The sequence below is a fragment of the Lepisma saccharinum genome, chromosome 13 (genome assembly GCF_977018435.1).
Source record: "Lepisma saccharinum chromosome 13, izLepSacc3.1, whole genome shotgun sequence".
Classification (NCBI taxonomy): domain Eukaryota; kingdom Metazoa; phylum Arthropoda; class Insecta; order Zygentoma; family Lepismatidae; genus Lepisma; species Lepisma saccharinum.
Genome location: NC_139241.1, coordinates 53,003,869 through 53,027,481, shown reverse-complemented (window position 1 = coordinate 53,027,481; position 23,613 = coordinate 53,003,869). Strand labels below are relative to the sequence as shown.

Genomic DNA, 23,613 nt, shown 5'->3' with positions numbered 1-23,613 from the left:
GAAAATTCATTTCAATGCTCTAGAAGGAATTCTAAGCTGATGTAATTTTTCAGATTTTCGAATATCGCAGCGGTTTTTCGAATGGAGAGAAAACAATTGAAAACATTCGCCCATTCGGTTGCCAAAGATACAGTCAAGCCTTTACCGCTTGCACCAATTGTCGCGCCATACACGTGCAGGATTTTTTTCCAGGGAGGGGCAAAAGGTAATTTTTTCCAGGGGAGTGAGCAAAGGAAGCATATTTTCCCCCATAATGATGCCTCCTCAAAAAAAACAAAAAAAAAACACTGCTTCAGTCTGAAATTTTCATGTCTCTTCAACGCCCTCATAATAATTAGCATTAATTACATCGTCGTGGAGTTAGGCAACACACGTAACGGGAAGCGAAGATTTAAGGATCTACGTAGGTGTCCAATTTTTTTGCCGGTGACCGTACATATACAAAGAGTGGCAGAAATCAGTTTGTTTAAGTCTGCTTTATGCTCAAGCTGATCAGCTTAAAGTGGGTTAGACTGATTGTTTTGCTTATATTTACTTCGCTTTTCTGCCACTTTTGACTAATCGCGAAGATGAGGTTGAATGGTGATGAGGTGGTGAAGGGACACAAAATGCGAGCCCCACACAGGATTATACTGGTTGTGAGACCAGAAGCCAGAGCCAGACCAGAGCCGTGCTAGTTTGCAAGTCCAGGATTGTTACTACGTGAAAGGGAGATTGATATTTGGGTATCTGCACAAAGGGTAACCACTTATACCTCAACTTAACCCCTTAAGTGTGGATGGCCAGGGGTGGATTAACGTGGGTGCTATTGATGCTGCAGCATTAGGTCCATTCCTGAAATAGGCCCAGATGAAAACATACGAGAGTTTTCCGAGAGCTCAACAGTTTGCTTTTGCTATATTAACCTGAAAATAAATCTTAGAATGATATTTGGAGCCCCAAGTTAGTACGCCTAGACACAGCTTTACTTATTATACAGTTACTATTATTCTTTGCGCTGTGACGTAACTATAACGTCGTTGTGTTTATTGTTCACCGAAGATTTCAAGCATCAGGCCCAATTTCGTCTTAATCCGGCCCTGTGGATGGCGTATATGTACGCCCTTCGCATTGTGCTGCTGTAGTGAGGAAGACGTATATATACGCCGTATGTTTGTTTCAACTATGTTCGATTTACTGTGGCGTATATAGTCACACAGACGTTTGGTGAGATAGTTCTATCTGTAGTAGAAACAGAAAATAGTACCAAGAGAGGAAAAAGACAAAAAAAGAAGAAGATGAAAAGAAGAAAAAATTCTTCTTCTTTTTTTGTCTTTTTCCTCTCTTGGTACTATTTTCTGTTTCTACTACAGATAGAACTATCTCACCAAACGTCTGTGTGACTATATACGCCACAATAAATCGAATATAGTTGAAAGGGGCCTCCCTAATGGCGCAGTGGTAGCGTCATCAAGAGATCCCGAGTTCGATACCCGATGGAGGCACAAGTTGTTCGGATCCCACTTTAAACTGTAGGTCCAGTCCTGATTAGCCTTACTGTGCATAAATTGGACTTAAAACACCAAATCAACCAACCAACCAATATAGTTGAAGCAAACATAAAACGTATATACACGCCTTCCGCACTACAGCAGCACAATGCGGAGGGCGTATATATACGCCATCCACACTTAAGGTGTTCAACTGAATTTGACGAAAAAACCTACATTTTCCAGTAGCGACTTGTTCAACAAATTCCCCACTTAAGGGGAGTGGAATCCAAACCATGCTGCACTTGGGATTTGAACCTTGACTTGGCCCCTTCATTACAAGGCGGCAGCATAACCACTACGCCAACATAATAAACAGAGCTAAGATTCCTTATTGCCTTTCAAACTTTGTAAAATATGATTGATTCAAAATTATAACAATAACTACATTGTACTCATTACGGTACCGCTATTATACTTTCTATATTCTAAAATGGTATATGTATATGTATTCAATATATTTATTGCACAAGTCTTTGTTCTTGGTGAAAGACAAGTGAAAGATTCCGATTGGTTAATTTGATTATTTGTGATTATGTAATTGATTACTTGTATTGTTGGTCTATGTATGTTTGTATGTAGGCTATGCTAATTGTATTGGTTTTGTTTATGTATTTTTTATGTATAAACCAATATATGTTTATGTTTATCTGCCTTCTGTCATTGGAGGTTTTACCTCTGTTGAGGGCAGCATTTAAATAAATAAATAAAAATATATAAATAAATCAAAGTGGAGAATGGAAAGCGTGAGTGAAGAAAATGACGCGGTTGGAACACAGAAAGCAGTGTAGCAAGAGTGAAATATATATACAGATTGGATTTAGGCTACTTCTGTAGTGACTAGATGTAAGGGGTGACTTTTTGAGAAGGCACCCAAAAGTCTTTGACGTATGTTCACCCTAATGACTTCAATGGCGCAGTCCAGTCAGAACTCTGTGAGGTTTTGTGTTGTGACGTCGTTTGCGATTGCGCATTTATCCATTCCATCTTATCATAATTCATTCCCATCGTTGCGATTTGTCAAACGTGGCAAAAAGCAACGTAAAAGTTATTAAATCAGCAATGTCTACAGTGGTACAGTCGGAGACTGCAAAGAATGGACAATGATTATTTGGTGGTATTTTATATCATGCAGGTGACAACACTGCCTGCACAGTTCGCATCTTATTGAGGGCGAGATAGTAGTTGACCAAGAAAGAGTGTATAAATGTTGTCAAGTGCGAGTACTTGAAAGTTTCTTTGCTTTCACTTAAATAGAGTTTAATTTTAAACACATTTCTTGCACGAACTGCAGTTGGGTACGATACAACACACACACTGGTAAGTTTATCTAAACTTGTGATTTGTGCCATTATAATTGTCCGGCTATGATGTTGATTCTTGTGGATTATGAATCTGTATGTGCCATGTGCAAAATACCAACTCAGGCAATTATGTTACGAGGTGTTTCTATTGTATTTGTCTAAAGTTTTACGTCGCATTTCTACCACTTCTGCCTAATCGGGACGATGATGAATGATAGATGAAATTAATGAAGATACACTCACAAAGAAGCACCAATCTCCAAACTGTGACGTTTTGTCAGTATATATACAGGGTGTCTTATAAGTGATAGCGCAAACTGACTCAGGTGAAAGTACACGATAATAGAAGCAAAAAAGTCTCAGTAAACATGGGTCAGCAAACGAGCCGTTTTCGAGATAATCGCGAATGTGTGGTTACAAGCCGCTACTGACTTCATTGTTTGTAAACGTCGTCCTAGTTGGTAAAATGCTAATAATGTATGTGAATGTATGGTTACAAGCCGTCATCGATTGCATTTTGTAAACACCGAGTGCCTTACTCCTTGCACGGTCCGAGGTTTTCTCTTTGATTACAAAACAGAACATTTCCGAGAGTTGGCGTATTTTACCAACTAGGACGACGTTTACAAACACTGAAGTCAGTGACGGCTTGTACCCACACATTATTAGCATGTTACCAACTACGACGACGTTTACAAACAATGAAGTCAGTGGCGGCTTGTAATCACACATTCGCGATTATCTCGAAAACGGCTCGTTTGCAGACCCATGTTGACTGAGACTTTTTTGCTCCTATTGTCGTGTACTTTCACCTGTACCAGTTTGAGCTATTACTTTTGGGACATCCTGTATACACGTACAGTGGGGCGCATATATATTACCAGGCAAAATGTGCATCACTATGGCTATTCAGTTAGCTTCAAGCAATGCGAGAGCCAAGAACTAAAACAAGACACCAACCAAGAAGTTGACTATCTTATCATCTCTGTACCAAATTTCAGCCGGCCCCTGTGGCTGAGTGGTTAGCAGGAGCGCGCTACGACGCGAGGGATCCCGAGTTCGAATCCCGGCCTGGTCATGGGTGTTATTTGTGAGTGTTGGTTCATCCATTTCATATCATCACTCATCCTCATCGTCGCGATTAGCCAAAGGTTGAAGAAGAGCGACGGTAAATAACAAAAGTCAGTGCAAATTTATTTCCTTCAAACACGCAAAATTAGCATCGTCAATTCCAAATCTGCTTGAGAAAGGGTTGGGGCAAGACGGTCGTAAATTATAGAATATATGATATGCCTTTTTGAGAGGATAGAGTTTCTTCCCCCTCCCCATGAACTCGGTGATGGAGAATTCCCATAGTATTTTCCATGCATCCCATTTTACAAAGTTACGTATCCTCTGATGTGTTTTTTGACCAAAGTGAAATATATAGAGATTGACCTGCCTATCAGCCGTAAGGTACCTGAACCAAATATGGCCTACGTAAGGTTTGTGATTGTTTCCAACGGTGTACAAAGTCGGAAAGTTAAAACTAATCGCAAGATTGAAAAGATGGACGTTTACTGAAAATTGGAGCCAATTCCAAATAATAACATGGGTGAAGTGAAAATGTTCTAAAAAAGTAACGTTTAGGCCATATTGTGTTCATATGTACCCAATATGGCCTAGTAAAAAATGTGTACTTTCATATCAAAAAATGCAACAGAAATTGTAAAGAAAGTACCATAATGTTACTTTTACAGGTAGATAAGTATATTGATACACTTACGTTTTATTTACATAACGTCATAGTGAGATTACACAAAGAAAAAACATCGTTTACAAACCAATAAACAAGGAAGTTACGTGTCATAACTTGTCAGCAGAAGATCATGGATTACATAACACACTCTGGGCAAATATGAGGTCCTTCACCATCCTTAGTGACTCCTACACTCTCTACGTGTGCATAAAACTAACAAATGTCACATTTGCGTATGACCTTGACGATATATTCCTATGTAGGACATATTGAGCCTACCTAACATAGTGTTCTTTTTTCCTTCGTTATAAACAGGACTTGTTGTAAAGTACAAATTATGAGCTATCATAATATGGACCAGAGATATGAACACCTATCACTTGGAAGATGAAAAAAAAAATAACTTCCATGTGCAATATGGACGCAGAAGACAATCACGAGGGCCAGCTATTTCGCTTCTTTGTCCTCAAGTTACTGTACTGTAGGTACAGCCAACAGGTTCAATCACGTCATTCGGACAGTCTAAATGACATACTAACGTCATCTGTAGAATTTACCTTGTAACTACTTGGAAACAGCAAATAGGCCATATTGGGTACTAGGGCCATATTGGGTACTAGGCCATATTTGTTTTCGGGAAATAATGTGTAACGTAATTTAAGGAGGCCTTCACAAATTAACTCTAAATGAAAGTTTTTTGTTTGGTATAAATTGAGTCTTTCGAAAGATAATTCAACCCAAGTTAACATAATGTGGTAAATTTAATGCATCAACCTCTTAAAATTGCAATAGGCTACTATTCCTTAGATAGTCCAGAGCATACTCGTTATGATGTCATATAATCGTATTCGTCTAATATATCAAACGGACCACAAATATAAAATCAACTTTGATCGTTACCATAACCTCTTTATCATTCGTTTCAAAAATTCATTATTCGGGGGCCTCCCCGACATTTTTTTTTCAGTCCACATCTTCAAAACCACAGAATCTGTATTTCAATCGGAAAACAGATAGTCTAACTAACTAACTAACTCTCTAGCCTTCTTAAACCCGAAGGTTCATGGCTGCAGCAACACAGGCCTTCCATGTTTCCCTATCTTGAGCAAGATCTATATACTCTTTTCCATCCCTACCGATTTCCCTTGGGTCCATCTCAACGTTGTCCCTCCATCTTCGTCTTGGCCTTCCTACAGGTCTCTTACCATCAGGTTTCCCAACAAGAGTCCTGTAAACTCCTCTTTCTTCTCCCACTCGTGCCACATGGCCTGCCCACCTAAGTCTTCTTGATTTAATTATTCTAATAATATCTGGACATGAATACAAATTATGTAGTTCTAAATTATGTAACCTTCTCCACTCACCTGTCTCCTCATCCCTTTTAGGTCCAAAGATTTTCCTAAGGATCTTATTTTCAAATACTCTCAATTTATGTTCCTCTTTCAATGTAAGGGACCAAGTTTCACATCCATATAATACTACAGGCAAAATTACTGTTTTGTATATTTTAACTTTTAGCTTCTTAGATATTAAACGAGAAGACAAAAGTTTATGAAGAGAGAAGTAACATGCATTTCCTGAATTAAGCCTACTTTTTATTTCCTCTTTAATATAATTTTCATTTGTTAATATTACTCCTAAGTATTTGAATTTGGAAACTGGTTCAAACGAGTTGTTATCAATAATTAGATTTTGATTATTACCTAACACTTGGTTTCGGCCTGTAAGCATATATTTAGTTTTCTCTTTGTTAACTTCCAAACCTATCTCTTTAGCAGTTTTGAAAAATATTTTAGCATTATTCTTAATTGTATTCACATCATCCCCCAGTAAGTCTACATCATCTGCATATGCTAACAACTGAGTCATACCATTTAATTTTAGTCCTTCTTTAGTTTCTTTTACCTTCCTAACAGCATATTCTAAGGCAAAATTAAAGAGCAATGGAGATAATGCATCTCCTTGTTTTAACCCATCATGAATTGTAAATTTGTCAGACATATTAATACCCACACGAATTTTACTTTCTGTTTCACTGGTGCATATTTTTATCATGCTAACAAGCTTCTTAGGTATTCCAAACTCTACTAATATATTATATATATGACCGCCTACCTATTCTTGTAGCACTTCTCGCAACTTGAGAATCGCAGGGGACCAACTTCCTTACTTGGATTTTTACCTTTCAGGCTTAAACTACATACGCCAACTCATGAAAAATGTCAAAAACAAGTCTGGTGTTAGTAAATTCAGATTTTTATTAATTTTTACATGAAAACATGCTTGAAATTTGTTAGAAAACAATCCGATTAACATGCATCGCATAAACTTACAACCACCGCTTCCATTAAGCTAAGCCACAGAATATCTCCACCCTCCTATTCCTCTATTTTATACAATGCGATTGCCAATATGACTTTTCTTTGCAGCGCTGTCAAAGTTATAATTTGTACAGCGTGATTGCCATTGTAGTTTTTTACACATTGCTGGCAAAGTTGTAATTTGTACAACGTGATTATTTTTATATACAACATTTTCAACTAGAGAACTTATGATCTGTCATAAATTCCCCGGGGTTGGGAAATTTGACTTTCTTACTGAGAATCAAGAAGAAATGTCAAATACTTCATGCATTACTAAGATTATGACATTGTCTACATGCAAGAAGTTAGTTACAAAACAAACACCACATAAACAAAGATATAACATGTAAGATTATGACAAAATATCAGATTCATATATTAAATAACTTAACATGCATAAACACAAAACAGAATACACATATGTACAGTTTGTATGCATAATCGCAGAACCAAATTTGTACAATTTTCAAGAATAAACACAAAACAACACACGTGCAGTTTACATGCATCAGTAAAAAAAAAAAGAAAACACATCATGTACAATTTGCATGCAGAGATAAAATCATAACATATGCATCTCGCATACATAAATTAGCATGCATACATTCATAACATGCAATAGACAACATGTATGCACAAACTCCACATATCACAAATATGGTACCACTATAATTTACAATTTGTTATCATGCTCTTAATAAATATCGTTAGACAGCATCATGTAACTGCTCCAAACCTAACTCATGAAGTTGCAAATCGTTACGCATGCTTAAAAGTTTGTTTATCCAAAGTTTTTGTTTGTCCAATGAACAATGCCAAGCTTTGATATTTTTTACGGAAATATTTGCAATGTCTTTTCCAGTATTGCAGCATATGGCTTTCACTGTGTTATCATCATGAATTTGCATACAAACAAAAGGACCTTGGTATAAATTACAATATTTTTTTATAATGCAAGTGATAGTGTGACTTTGAGGATGCAGTTTTATGAAGATCAGATCGCCTTGCTTTACTGGATTTTTTGTTGCTTGTTTTTCATGCTGTTTTATAATATGTTTTTGTCTCTTATTGGAACTACATGTTTCTGCCATAAGCAGCTTATTTTTCCACATCTCTACATCAGGAATGCGATCCGTTAGTACTTTTTTACAGATATTTTGAGGTTCAATATTTAGCCTGAGTTCTATAGGAGCATAACCTGTACTGGAACAAATTGAATTATTTAACAGATGTAAAATGGCAGCAACATGGCTAGACCATTGCTTATGTTTACCATTGCAAAATATACGCATCAATCTATTTATTTCCTGGTGATATCTCTCCACTAAGTTAGCACTTGGATGATAACTGGGTATGTAAAAAATTTTTACATTGAGAGCATGCATACCTTTTGTAAAATGTTCTGCACGAAATTGTGGACCATTGTCACATATAATGATTGTTGGTATTCCCAAATGGATGAAGTAAGAATGTGTTAGTTTTCTAGTTACGATGGAAGCTGTACTATTGCCAATAGGATATGCCACAAGATAACGGCTAGCAGAATCTAATACTGTTAGTAAATATTTTTCACCTTTGGAGGAACGTATGAATGGACCTTGTAAATCAATAAATAATATTTCACCTGGTTTTGAGGGTTTGTGCATGATTTCCAGATACTTAGGAGGATGTTTATCTGGTTTATTTTTCATGCAAATTTCACAATCAGTGATGTAAGACTTTGTGTATCTTTTCATATGAGGCCAGTAAAATATTTGGTAAATTTTACCGAGTGTCTTGTCTGTACCAAAATGACCACCTTGATCATGATACTTGTGCAGTACAAGATTTACTAATGATTGAGGCACGCATATTCTTATCCGGTTTGGATTGTGAAAATCTTTGATGGTAAGTAGATCATTGTGAATAAGGTATATATTCTTCCAGTTTCGATGTTTGCTCTGTTGTGAACTTTCACAACCAGCGAGAACAGATTTAACACCACTGCAATACGGATCACTATTTTGTTCATTAACAAAATTGTTTTTATCACATATTAATGCCTCATCAAGATACTCAAAGTTATTCATGAATATGAGTTCATTATCATGGTCATTAAAAGATCGGCTCAACAGGTCTGCCAAGAGGTTTTCTTTACCTCTACAATACTCGACATGGAATGAGTACTGTTGTATTTGAATAAACCATCTAGTCAGCCTATTGTTCCAAGTGTGTGCAGATTCTAACCACGTGAGGGATTTATGATCTGTGATAACAGTAAATTTTCTACCTAACAACAGTGATTTAAATTTGTCCAGTGTAAAGAGTATTGCTAACACTTCTACTTCAGTGGACGTATATGATTTCTCAAAAGGTTTCAAAATCCTTGACACGAATCCAATCGGATGCATGTTGTTGTCTACCAGTTGAAAACAATATCCTGCAATGCATATATTTGATCCATCAGTTTGAACAAAGAATGGTTTGTTCAAATCTGGATGGTAAAGCATTGTTTCTGCAATAATGGACTGTTTCAACAACTCAAAGGAGCATTGTGCACTTTCATTCCATTCCCACTTTTTGCCTTTTTTCAATAACTGGTACAAGGGATGTGCCATGATGGCATAATCTTTAACATATTTTGATAGCCAATTGAAACTTCCCAAGACTTTCTGCAGTTGCTTGATATTGCAAGGGACAGGTAAGTCTTTTATGGCTTGAACATACTTGGGAGATTTCTCATAACCCTGTGCACTGATAGAATGCCCTAAAAATTCCACCTTGACTTGACAAAACCTACATTTGTCCAGTCTCAGTGTCATGTTGGCATCTTGTAACTTGTCAAAAATAAGTCTTAAGTGAAAAAGATGTTGTTCGAGAGACGTGCTTTTGACAATTACGTCGTCTACATAACATACTGTAAAAGATTCCGTACCTTCCAAGGTTCGTGTCAGAGCATTAATGAATGCAGACGTTCCATTGATTGATCCGAACACTACCCTTGTGAACTGGTAAAGTTTTCCCTGAAAACTGAAAGCAGTATACTTTCTTGCTTTGGGGTGTAAGGGTACCTGCCAGAAAGCATTAACCAAATCTAGGGAGGACAAACATTGACATCCATGGAAACTCATTAAGAGTTCATTTATGTTCATAGGATGTAATTGCTCAAGCTTGACATGTTTGTTGATATTTCTTTGATCTAAGCAGAGACGAATGCCTCCTCCGGGCTTGACTACAACTAGGAGAGGACATAAGTACTCTGATTCAGAATATTCAATAATGCCTAAGTTGAACATTTGTTCTATTTGCCTGCCAACTTCATCCCTATATGCTAATGGTATTGGATAGTTTTTGTTAACTATTGGTGTGGAAGTATCCAGTTCTATTGTGTGTGTATACTTGTTACAGAGACCTGGTAATTCAGAAAACAATGTTTTATATTGTTTTAACAACTGAAATAAAGCTATCCTTTGTGACTCATTTAAATGTTCACACTCTTTAACCCTTCTCCACAAGTCTTCATCAGAAGGATGAGAGGATGACCGTGGGGATATGTTAGATACAGAAGGTCTGAAATCTAACTCTTCTTCCGGACAACTTTCGTTTGAAACAGCGATAAATTTGGAGAATTTGCTTCCTTCGCTCGATTCCAAGAGTAAGCCTCGCTGGACAAAGTCTAAAGTACTATCAATATTGTATAGGACATCTAAACCGAGAATAATGTCTACTTTTAAATGTCTGACTACCAGGAATTTAATGTAAAAGGAAAGTCCACAAATGTCCACGTTCAAATTAGTGGAACCTATTAGCTTGTCTTTCCTTTTCCCTGTATAGTCTACTAATTTTATACCTGTAACTGGCAATAGCCGTGGTTTAGAAGCCTGACTACAAATAGACTTCCACAGGATTTCTGAGAGAACACTGACCTCAGCGCCACTATCGAGTAAAGAAGTACATTCCTTATTGTTTATTCTTACTTTTATGTGAGCAGAAGGTTTACGCTTGCTATTAGTATTTATGGGTTGCTTACAATTTTTAATTTCTGCACTGTAATCTATTTCATCACATTCACTTAAGTTTATAAAATGAATAGCAGGATTTATCGCATCACTCACATCACCTGCTTTTTGACATGAGCTCGTAACTAGTTTAACGAGTTAAACTGGTGTATGTCTGCCTGGACTGTGATTTCATTTTGATTGACATCATTGAACAGACCTTTTTGTTTCAAGAAATCAAAAACTACATTCATCCCAGACTTTGACCAATGAATTAAATCAATTCGGCCATTCCTTGGATTTCCTAAGTGTTTTTCAAATAGATCCAATTTTATACTGGAATCTGCATTCAAAAACAGATGACTAATATTCACTACAATGAGATTCTCATCATTCCCCAACTCCATTAGAAAATTATTCCACTGACTCCACTTACTCCACAAATCAGGATTGTCAGCAGTTAATAACTTTGGGATTGGTGGTAATGTGAGTAATATTAACTGATTCGTTAAAGGTAATAACTTGTGTATCAAACCTTTGAGGTCACTTTTCATTTTGTGTAGCTCTGTATATCTCAAAAAATCATTGGTGCCAATAAGCAACATCACTTTATTACCAACTTTGGTATCTGGACAGATCTTTTGAGATAGGTTGGAAATAGTTTGGCCGCTAGTACATAACCCTATGTTCCGTTTACCTAGTGAATCATATGAAACAGTGTAGTTTGCCAAGGTTTCTGCTACGCGGATCATCATGGAATCACCTAGCAAATGGACATTATTGTACAAGGGTTGAATGACCTGTGCTTCGGTATTTGTTTTGACTGAATTGTAAAATTTTTTGTGTGTGTGATTAAGATTACTAGAGTTGGGTTGTTGCAAAGGAGGATTAGCAGGTACACTCATGACACCTCCCTCTCGACATGAGCGACTTACTCGTTTCCCGAAAAAGTAGACTTATTAGCATTCGTGACTACATTTCTTTTCGAGTTACGCTGTGTGCTGGAATGATCAACAACCTCGCACTTGAATTTGTCACCTCTGTCTTTAGACTGATCAGTACATTTAGTTTGAATAAATGCTATGTTTCTATTATTATCAAAGTTTTTAGTTCTACTGTTAAACACTGCCTGTGGCCTTTCACGTAATGAAGTTTTGCTAAGGGCTTCGGAATTTTCTATTACCGTGATGGCTTCACTCAGCTCGGTAACAGGTTTCATAATGAAAATTTCCTTGATTTTGAAAGGCATCAAAGTAGCAATTTGAGCTAGCCTTTGTGCTTCGTCAGTGGTAGGTTGAACAATCTGCAAAATTTTCCATTGGTCCATGAAAAATGTTAGCAGTGACCCATGAACAGACTTTTGATACTGGGAATTCAAGATTTTGGTGAGCATCATTGTTTTCCAATTAGAATTTTGATAATGATTCAGAAACTGAATTTTGAAAGATTGGTAATCTGAAAATTTTTGCTTTGAGATCTTGTACCATTGCTTAGCATCTTTTGTTAGCAGCGTTGGTACATAAGTCATAAAATCTGTTTCTGCTATTTGAAATAACTCGAAATTCTCTTCGACATCATCTAAGAATTCAGATGGGATTAGTTCACTAGAAACTCCAGAGAATTTCGGAAACCTATTTAATTGATCTGACTTCAAGAAATTTCTTTTAGTAACATGTGAGGAAACTTGATTTTCTTTGCACCTAGAAACACTCTTACTTGTTCCATTAGGGAAAAGTGTTGTTACACTATCATTATTATTCACATTGACTAAGGGAGACCTTTTCCTAGACCTATTCTTTTTTCTACTCTTAAGCCCAGATGAATGACAGCTAATTGTGCTGGGTGAACTATCTGAATCACTTTCCCGAAACCTGTGTAGCATGGTAGTAGTTGAATTCTGTAGAACTTTAACTTGTTGAGCTACACCTGACAAAACGGGCAACACTGTATTGTTCACAATACCCACTAAATGTTCTACCTCAAGGGAAACATTACCCTTTTGTAATTCACTAGTTTCGATGGGAATATTTTCACTTGTATGGGATTTACCAGCAATAAAATTAAACCATTCTTCAGCTTCTGATGGCTCTTCAGTAGATTCCTGGTGATCTACAGGTGAAAATGCAGGCTTCTTTTTGACAGACTCTGGTACTTGTACTTGACGATGACACCATACAGTCTTGGCTTGATTGTTTTCTATTCTTTCTTCCAGTTCAAAAAGTTTGTTTTTCACAACCACCAGTTCCTGACGCAATTCATCCTTTTCTTCTATCAATTTTCTCACTTCCATGTCAACTTTCTGGGTTTCACTACTAACCTTCTCATTCCTAGAAATGCATTCTTGCCTGTATAGGGACACATCTTTCTGCATGACATTCAGTCGGATGTTCAGATCAGCTCTTATATTTTTTTCTAGATTCTTTAGATCACTCTTAAATTCTGCTTTCACTTGTCCTAACTCCTGTTTAAGTTCCTCTTGTGACTTCGAGATAGCTCGCAATTCAGCCAATATTTGCTCCATATTTCTTATTTTTCACGTAAAACCACTTAAATTCACTTTGCACCAAACAAGAACTAGTTGAACACTAACACAATCATGGAATCACATATTTCGTTTTTGCAAACTAGTTGCGATGATAATGTAAAAAATTTCACATTATAATCTTTAGACGAATAATCTTTGAGACAGCGTACTGAGTCTCATAAAATCTTTTTATGACCGCCTACCTATTCTTGTAGCACTTCTCGCAACTTGAGAATCGCAGGGGACCAACTTCCTTACTTGGATTTTTACCTTTCAGGCTTAAACTACATACGCCAACTCATGAAAAATGTCAAAAACAAGTCTGGTGTTAGTAAATTCAGATTTTTATTAATTTTTACATGAAAACATGCTTGAAATTTGTTAGAAAACAATCCGATTAACATGCATCGCATAAACTTACAACCACCGCTTCCATTAAGCTAAGCCACAGAATATCTCCACCCTCCTATTCCTCTATTTTATACAATGCGATTGCCAATATGACTTTTCTTTGCAGCGCTGTCAAAGTTATAATTTGTACAGCGTGATTGCCATTGTAGTTTTTTACACATTGCTGGCAAAGTTGTAATTTGTACAACGTGATTATTTTTATATACAACATTTTCAACTAGAGAACTTATGATCTGTCATATATAGTTTATCTCTTTTGACTGAATCATATGCTTTTTTAAAATCAATGAATAGCTGATGGACATTTTGATTATATTCCCACTTTTTCTCAAGTGTCTGTCTGATGTGAAAAATTTGATCAGTAGTTGATCTGTTACGTTTAAATCCACATTGATAATCACCTATAATTTCATTAGCATATGGGGTTAGTCTTGTTAAAAGAATGTTAGATAATATTTTATATGTTGTTGAGAGTAGAGAAATTCCACGGTAATTATTGCAGTTCATTTTATCACCTTTTTTAAACACAGGAACAATTATGGATTCTTTCCACTGTTGAGGTATTTCTTCTTTATTCCATATTAAACAAATTAAATTATGAATTTGACATATTAATGAATTTCCACCATATTTAATTAACTCAGCTGGTATTAAATCAATGCCAGGTGCTTTGTTATTCTTTAGCCTTTTAATAGCATCTTTAACTTCAGTCAAGTTAGGTTCTGGAACTAAAGGTTCTGCTGTGTGTACTTTATTCACTTCTGATTTATCTCCTACATGGACATTTAAAAGGTCATTAAAGTAGTTCTTCCATCTATTTAGAATATCACTTGGGTCAGCTAGAAAATCACCGTCTTTATCTTTTATCAAGTTTACTTTAGGTTGCCACCCCTTTCTAAACTCATTTACACCTTTATATAAATCTCTTTATAAAAATCTGATGATAAAACAGGTAGTCACATTTTTTTTGTTTTTTTTTTAAAAATGTTATGGCACATTTTCAATATAACAATTTTTATATAAGAAGTTTCAAGAACTCGATAAAATTCCCGAAGGGAATGCGACCTCGTTCTGAGTTTGGGGTGTAAAGTGTGACCCTTCCAAATGAATAATGGTCTCAATTCATTACTGCAGTACAGCCACGTCAGCTGGTACAGATGTCTGCCACCTAGTAACCATGAAGGTAGAGGTATCAGTTTATCAGCAGCAGTCGTATGGGTTGTATATGAACATTCTGCTAACAGTCAAACGGCATTACCTTTGACCTCTCAGACTTTCAAAATAGCAGGATCATTGGAGTGCACCTAGCTGGAGCATCAGTGACGAAAACAGTGGAGGTTTTAAGGAGCATGGTGTCAACTGTGATTACAGCCTAGTGTAAAGAAGGTAAGGATAATTTTCATAAAAGAACAGTGGCTGAAATTTGAAGCTCACCGACAGAAATAGGCGGGTGTTGAAGTGGATAATGGCCCAAAAGCATAAGACAACCGTGTGTCGCATAACCTTCGAGTTGAAATACCATCTGCAGGACCCTGTATCAACCAAAACTATCAAACATGAACTGCATCCTGGGAACATTCATGCAGAGCAGCTATTCCAAAACCATTGATGACAACATGTAACGCTGTGTAAGGTTGAAAATGATGTTGAGAACACAGAGGGTCACCACAACTGCGGTGAGGACAGGTCATCTACTCTGGCGAATCTACCTGTACATTCACGTTATTCCATACCACTGAGCGTGTTTGGGTGTGAAGAACGTTTGCACAAGCCTTTCATGTTGACTGATTCCTTCCTACTGTTAAACATGGAGGGGGTTCTGTGATTGTGTGAGGTGCGATATCTTGATGTGGTATTCGACCACTTGTACTTCTTCATGGGAGGTTTGGAGCAGAGAATATCGCAGCATGCTGGGCGAACATGTCCATCCTATAATCCAGTGCATGTTTCGATGTGCACAAAGATGAAATGGATAGTCTTATCTGGCCTCCATACTCCCCTGATCTTAACATTGAACATTTGTGGAGTATTTTGCAAGCCGAAGTGTGTGCTAGGTTTCCAGTGACACTTTCTGAGCTAGAGACCTCTTTGAACGTGAAATGGGCGTGTATTCCCAAGAACATTGTGCATGACCTGCATTTGTCTACCCCCGTCGGATACAGCCATGGGTGGATCAACTTCCTACTTTTCAACGTTTCAGTTTGCGCTATCACTTCTGATACACCCTTTATGTATATAATTTCCGTGGTAACACACACACAACAAGCATTTTTTCGCCTCCTCACTTATTATTTCATCTTTGAGACTTAATTACTGACCACAACCCAGCACACTGAAAATATATAAACAAGTAATTAAATAGTCTCTGAAGTTATTCTGAAAAATGTGTTTGTTCCGTTTCAGCTAAAACATAATCCCCCGGAGATCTACAATGCACTTTCTGGACTGCTTCGTGTGGTTCGCAGCGCTTACATATTCATTCACCTTCACTCGTACACAAGACATTAATCCACTGCCAAATATTGTGATCATCGTTGCAGATGATTTGGTAAGTAAAGTCTCGGTTAAAATATGTCTTGTCTATTAACATAGTGAACTTTGACATGGACTCACGTTGGAACGATAACAATTACCTGGTTTCGACAATCTATCATAATCGTGTTCTAAACTGTGAAAATTTCAAATTTGACTTCTTGTATAAGGGTACAGTGGGATCCATGAGTATTACCGTGCAAATTGTCCATCAGCATGTTCGAGCACTTCATTTGATCCAATAAGAGCATCAGGAATTAAAAGAAAACTCAAAACAAGCTGTTGACAACTTCTGCACCAGCATACATAAGAATCCATCGCTTAAAAACACATAGGATGTAAGAGAAAAATTAATGAAAATAGTCATGGACAATTTGCACGGTAATACTCATGGATCCCACTGTACAATAATAATAATGTTAATAATATATTAGTAGTAGTAAAATCTTGGAGCGGCTCGTTAATCCGATACGTCAGGTAACAAAACTACTGGCAAAATGTTTCCATTCCCTAACGTTTTTCATATTTCAAGCGATTGGTAGTACTTGGGAATCTGCTTGATAATACTTATGCATCCCACTGTACACCAAACAGCAAAAGTAATATTATGCGAATTGTCCATCTCCATTTACTCTGTTTCCCGCAATGTGATGATAAAGAATTGAAATCAAAACGTCCCTAAGGAGAGGATAATATCTGCTTCGCCTCAACAGCATTTCATTTCTTAAAATATCACAGGATACAGAATAAAGAAAAGAATTGGCATAGCGATGGACAATTTGCATACTATCTTTGCTTTTGGCTACACAAGCAGCAGTTAAAGTGTAGTCTCACTATTTTCGTTCTTCTTTGTTCTGCATCTTATGCTGTTGTGAGGAAACGAATTATGGTGATGCCTTATTATTGGTGTTACTTATTGCGGAAAACTGAGTGATTGACAATTCGTTTTAAATAGAACCGTATTTCTAAAGAAGTTATTTGTATTTTGAGAATTCACCTGGTTGGTCTAAAATTTCAGGGTTGGAATGATGTTAGTTTCCACGGCGCAGATCAGATTCCAACACCCAACATCGATGCCCTCGCATATGGAGGCCTGATTCTGAATAATTATTACGTCACAGCAATATGCTCGCCATCTAGAAGCGCCCTCATGACGGGCAAACACCCTATCCACACCGGTAAGTATAAGAATATATATTTACTTTAATAATATCCTCTGTACATACCAAATCCTAATGCTAATGTGGGGGGCACTTCCCATATTCCAATGTCCAGTTTAGAATTTTTTTAACTTAAATTTTTAAAATTTCATCATTGAAGTTATATATTTTAAAATAAATCTTATTCATAAAGATATGTTTCATGGTAGGACAATCATTACATGTAAATTGTGCCTAAAATTGCCTCGTTCGTCTGTCAGTGCCTAAATTATTTAAAAAATTGCTTGAGAAAGCCTGAAAATATATTTTTCGCTCTCTTATTTGGCACTGAAATAATAGGATCATATCGTAGATAATTTTAAGCGTTTCCACGTATAGATTAAGGGAGATAGGAAGGGCTTCTCTCACTTGACTTAAAAAATATTTATTTAACATAACAGTCAAGTGTCAAGTAAATTACAAGTATTGAAATAAATCTACAAAGAAACCAAAAGTGTGCAGTAGCTTGCAGCAACTGTTGATGGAACGCTGTAAACTATTCTTCAGAAAATTAAAACAGAGAATGTTAAAGATTTTACTATTTTGAAGCCTACATATCGTAACGAACCGTAAAGTTCGTGTGGGATCTTACGAGTACCTAGAATGTTAATCAATTAATCAATGGGTGTTGTAAATTACTCATCATTCATCCTCTGATGAGAGCACTCGTCATTGGCATGACGAGTTAACGCTTGGCAATGCGAAAGGTACAAAATCACACTAAGGAACTAAACTGCAGAAAAGACAATGGTCACTCGTTGGGTTTTGCGAACCGTTGAACCTGAATCATGGCTGGGTGTTAGGATAATTACCTGTCTATCTGAAGAATTAGGCTGAATAGAATATACGAAGTCCTCTGTTGGCTTCTCAGTTTGTCGACCAAAGCGTCGTCTCACTTCTGACCCACTGCTCTCCTGACCACTTCTCCCTTCTCAACTCCAATCCAAAAGTCAGTCCCCTCCCAGCTTGTCTCACCTCTATATCACTAGGCCATCGAGCTCTTCCTCTATGCCGAATCGTGTTTTTTTATTTGCCACCATGCAAACCGCTGACTCTATAACCAGAAGAAATTACCTGTTTCCTGAATGCTCAGGAGGTTTGCATGGCACAACACTGTGCATTGATTACATGCCTCAGAGCTTGAGACAACTGAGAAAAACAAGTGAATGCCCTGGTCAACGTGAAGCATTCAGAGAGACTTTATAAAATAAACATATAATCTTAGGGATTGATACGTTCTACTGCCGTGGAGAAAATTTTCCATGTTGAAAATTTAAAAGTCAAATCGCAAAGCTTGACATGACCCAGGTTCGCCAATTCCATATATTTTCTTAGAAAAACCAAACATAAAAAATATAAAACCAACAAAACATAGCTTTCTCTTGTTTTCCTAACCCCAAAAAGAAAAAAATCTATTCCATTCCCTAAAACATTCCAATTGATAATAACAAATACGCACGTCGATATGATATAAAAACAATATTATGTATCATTATATGACTAGTAATTACAAAAGTTCATGTCATTTAATGATATAACTTGTGATGTAACGGAATTGTGCGTACGTAAGTGTTTTGATGTAGAATTGCTCCTTCCTACGAGTCATGAGCGCATGGTCATTAGTCTGTACCAGGCTTGGCTTCCCATGTAAACAAGACCTGCAAATGGCCGGAGTGTTTTCGTAAGGAAAACCATAGTTCACAATGTTTCTGTACATTGGAACCCGATGTGGACCCTTCAAATACATTGTGAAAACTAAAATATTTCCTTCCTGTAGCATATGCAAGTCGAACACTCAAAAAGGGGGAAGAAAAATTGTCCATCATGGAACTAGAACTATCAGCGGTTCTGTATGCCCTCAAAACCTTTAGGTTTTATTTAATTGGGAAACATTTCGAAATTGTAACAGACAATAAAGCAGTCAGTTATTTGCGTACCACCCGTAATTTGAATTCGAAGCTCTCGAGGTGGAGTGCAGAGCTTGATTCATACGACTTCACGGTCGTTCATTGTAAATCTACGCAAAATATTTCCGACGCTATTAGCAGGGAGTCAACCAACCCCCCGGACGACGAATCGCCAGAATTGGGCGAACCTCGTATATTTCTTCTCCAGGATGAATCAATAGATGTGGGAAAACACCAGCGCGACGACTCATTTTTTCGGTGTCCATCTCAGGGATGTAATCTTCAAACACTGAACACAGTGCAAAACTCCCGGCCTTTGGCAGTGTTTTCCATATATTTGGTAATAAATGTTGCTGCCTACATGCTCCACATATGCATTTGAAATGTGTCCCATCAATATGGCCCACCCTGTATAAATCATTTATGCTGATCTTATTTTTGTTACATAGGTTGCACATTTTTGGAAGTCTGCCCAGATTAGTGCGCCATAAGAAACAATCGTGTTGTAGATTGTAGTTCTTTGCAAGCGACATTGGGAGTCCCTGTGTTTTCGAACCTATTGTTGCCAATTTATTTATTAGCTACAGACTCAGCTTTTGAAGTTACGTAATCGTTGTGATTGTTGCCTATTTTTTTTTATAATTTTACACCTATATATTTAGCTTCCTTTACCATTTTAAGATTCTTTCCTCTGAGTTATATTGGTTGCTGTCTATTACCATTCAACTTACTCTCAAGAATTGTAAAGTGGATCTTCTGGGTGACAATGGTCAATCACACAAGTCCTGGAGAGAGTTTATCGCAGTACTGGACTATTCTTTATATTCTGTTCTTGAATTACCTTCTATCACAATTATTACGTCATCTGTATAGTCTATTGTGCTTTTGATCTCCGAAACTTTCCTAATTTTTAGAGAGCTGGCTCCAAGTTTAGATTCCACAATTCGTAACCTACAATGGATCTCTGCGAACATACTTGTGTTGTTGATTTTGAGGCCGTGACGTTAGGACATCTGATATGCTTTCCTGTCGGCGCAATAGCTCTCCACAATTATACAGATGGATCCCGGGCAATCTATGTCTCTTAAGGTTCTGAAAAAATGTGGCCAACCAGTTTTGGTACAGGTAGATGTCAGTTCAAAGCCTCACAACTGCGTCAAAGTCTCCACCATCTGTGAGGGCCTCTTTTTTCCAGTTGGAAGAGGGATGCAAGGCCATTTGTACCGTACAGCCTTGCGCCGGAGAACCAACTGCAATCGACTTGATATATCGATTGCAAATGCACTCGATATCAATGTCGATTGCAACTTTGTATGACAAGATCTCGCTTTCATGTACACAGCGACCTCTTGTAATACAACATTAAATAATTCTTCCTTTTGAGTCTGCAAATACTGACATATGTAAATCTAAGGTAATCAAAATTGCATAAAGCACTCGAAATATCTATCAGCCAACCTAACCTACAAGTTTAAGGAATTACTTCGCAGACCCAAAAGGAAGAACCGTTAGCGGTCTTACATTACATACCTACTATCTGCATACCTACATACTGGCTGTCAAGACTTACTTCATTACATACCTACATTTGCCTGAAGTGACATGGGAAAATCTAATGGATTACTGTGGAAAGCTGCCAAAGCATAACAACAGTGGATGTTGAGCAATCGTGGAACGTTCCCGACAAGGTAGTATTCCCGAACTGACCAGGTAGGAAACCATCGTGTACTGTCACATACTATTATAGAGAGCCAACGCAGAAGCGGGCTCAATGGTTGTCCCAGGTGGAACTTCCTCGAGGTCTCCTACCGTAGGAAAAAACCTTATCGGGAGCGGCCCTACAGTTTTACTTGTCATCCGAATAACAGTAATCCATGAGATATCGAGTAGAAACGTAACGTGTAAAGTGCTTTTAATTTTTAATAAAACTGCCTTGGTCAACAAGGTTTAATCATGTTAAGTGTCATCGAGTGTTGAGTGGTCGGTTTTCGATCTTGCCTCCGAAGTTCTCGGGTTCAAATCGTGATCTGAGCATGGGTGTCCTTGTAAGTGTCCATTCATTGATTTAATCACATCATCATTCATCCGTATGGTCGCTATTATCCAGAAATTGCAAAGAAGCAATTGAAAATAATAAAATTAAAAAAGCTTACGTACTATCCTGCAGCTGGCAGTAAAATAGAATTCTAATACTTGTCTGGCCGTCAGATTTTTTAATGTAGTTTCGTAACTATTGTAACGAGCTTCAACAATGAACAATTACTGTTGAATGTTAAATATTATTGTGCTCCAAATATAAAAGTCTTAGGTCACTTTTACGTACAAAATAATTTAGGATATAAAAGAAAAAGGTTCGAACTTAAAGAAAATAAAGATTGAAACTGAACATTAACTCGCTAATTTTATATTTTTTTAATGAAGCCATTTTGACTTGCATCAGTTCATTTTGAATTGCTATACTGTGAATAATAATTATGAACTTCATATCATTGTATACGGCTATCATCCGGTTTATTTAAAATCCCAAATGTTTGACGTTTAATTCAAATTATAACGTTTATCTAGAATTGAAAACCGGCTAAAAAGAGAAAGCTTTAAGTTTTATTAGCATTGTCGAACTTTCTCCTCTATTAGTAAACTTGCTGGTGTGGTAAGTATGCACAGAGATATTCAATTTTCATTTGCCGAGAAATTTCTGTACGTTTTAGGCTGACAGAGTGCAAGAAACCTTCTTCTTCTTCTTCTTCTTCTTCTTCTTCTCCCTTATGCCCACTTAGGCGTCGGGTCCTTTCAGCCACTTCTTGAAAGAAGTTCTATCCTGTGCCAGTCTTTTCACTTCGTCCGGTGTCTTCCCTCTCTTCTGTGCCAGTCCATAAATGTACTGGTTCCAGTTCAACCTGGGTCGTCCCCTTCCTCTCTTTCCTTCTGGTCGGGCCTCAAATATTTGTTTCGGTTTACGCTCTTCCTCCATCCTAATAAGATGTCCCAGCCAGCCTAATTCCCTCTTCTCGATGATTTCAATCAGTGGTTCCTGATTCAGGCATTCTCTTCTTATTGTTGTGTTTCGTATCATATCTCTCCTTGTCTTTCCTACAGTTTTTCTTAAGAATTTCATTTCAGTAGCAGTAAGTCTGCTCTCCAATTTAGTTTGCATTATCCAGCTTTCTGATCCATATAATAGCGTGGGGGAGATAAACTGTTTTATATTTTTTCATTTTTGTTCTTTACTAATCTCCTTTTTACCTATAATGGTGTTACTAATATTATAGTACAGATTATTTGCTTTCTGAATTCTGTGATTAATTTCAGAGTCCATTTTCCCGTCCGCAGTTAGTATGGTTCCTAAATATTCAAACTGTTCTACTTGTTCTAAGGTCTTATTATTCCAATCAATGCGCATCCTTGCTGGTTCTTGTTTAGTGAAGTGCATGACTTTCGTCTTGCTAACATTGATTTCCATCTTTCGTTCTTTGAATGCTCGGCCCCACTCTAGGACAGCATTTTGTAGGCTGTTGCTATCTTTTGCTAGGAGAACAATATCATCAGCGTATACTAATGTTTGTACCCATACCGGTTTCATCTTATAATTTCCAATTTTACATTTTCTTGTTCTTCTTTTGCATTGCTTTATAATTTGATCCATGAATAATATGAAAAGAAGAGGACTAAGTCCATCACCTTGTTTTACACCTTTTCCCATATTAAATTCCTTGGAGGATTGTCCATTTATTCTAACAGTTCCTTTCAAGTTCTTATATAGACTTTGAATTATTCTAGTCAGTTTTGACGTTACTTGGAACTGATGAAGGGCCTTCCATATTTGTCCTCTTGGTACTCTGTCGAAGGCAGACTTTAAGTCAATAAAAGCTGTAAATATTTCCCCTCCTCTGCTTAGTATCTTCTCTATTGCGTTCCTCAGGGAGAAGATTAGATCTTGAGTTTGACGATGAGGCCTGAAACCTACTTGCTCTTCTTCCAATTTATCTTCCACTTGTTGCCTTAATCTTTTTTCTATAATGTGTGAATATAGTTTTTGGGCCACTGGCGCTAAGCATATTGCTCTATAGTTTGAGCAATCGAGGGTACTTCCTTTTTTATGTATAGGAATTATTACATTCTGTTCCCAATC

At 37.1% G+C, this 23,613-nt stretch overlaps 1 protein-coding gene across 1 annotated transcript in view; it reads left to right on the top strand.

Moving 5' to 3' along the window:
- The first annotated feature begins 2,721 nt into the window (after positions 1 to 2,721).
- LOC145996963 (arylsulfatase B-like) overlaps positions 2,722 to 23,613 on the top strand; it is a 79,198-nt gene continuing 58,306 nt past the window's right edge. The window contains exons 1-3 of the mRNA XM_083133553.1: positions 2,722 to 2,849; positions 16,250 to 16,394; positions 17,397 to 17,556. Of these exons, the coding sequence (XP_082989679.1) occupies positions 16,278 to 16,394; positions 17,397 to 17,556 (277 nt within the window). The 5' untranslated portion in view covers positions 2,722 to 2,849; positions 16,250 to 16,277. The remainder of the gene's footprint in view (positions 2,850 to 16,249; positions 16,395 to 17,396; positions 17,557 to 23,613) is intronic.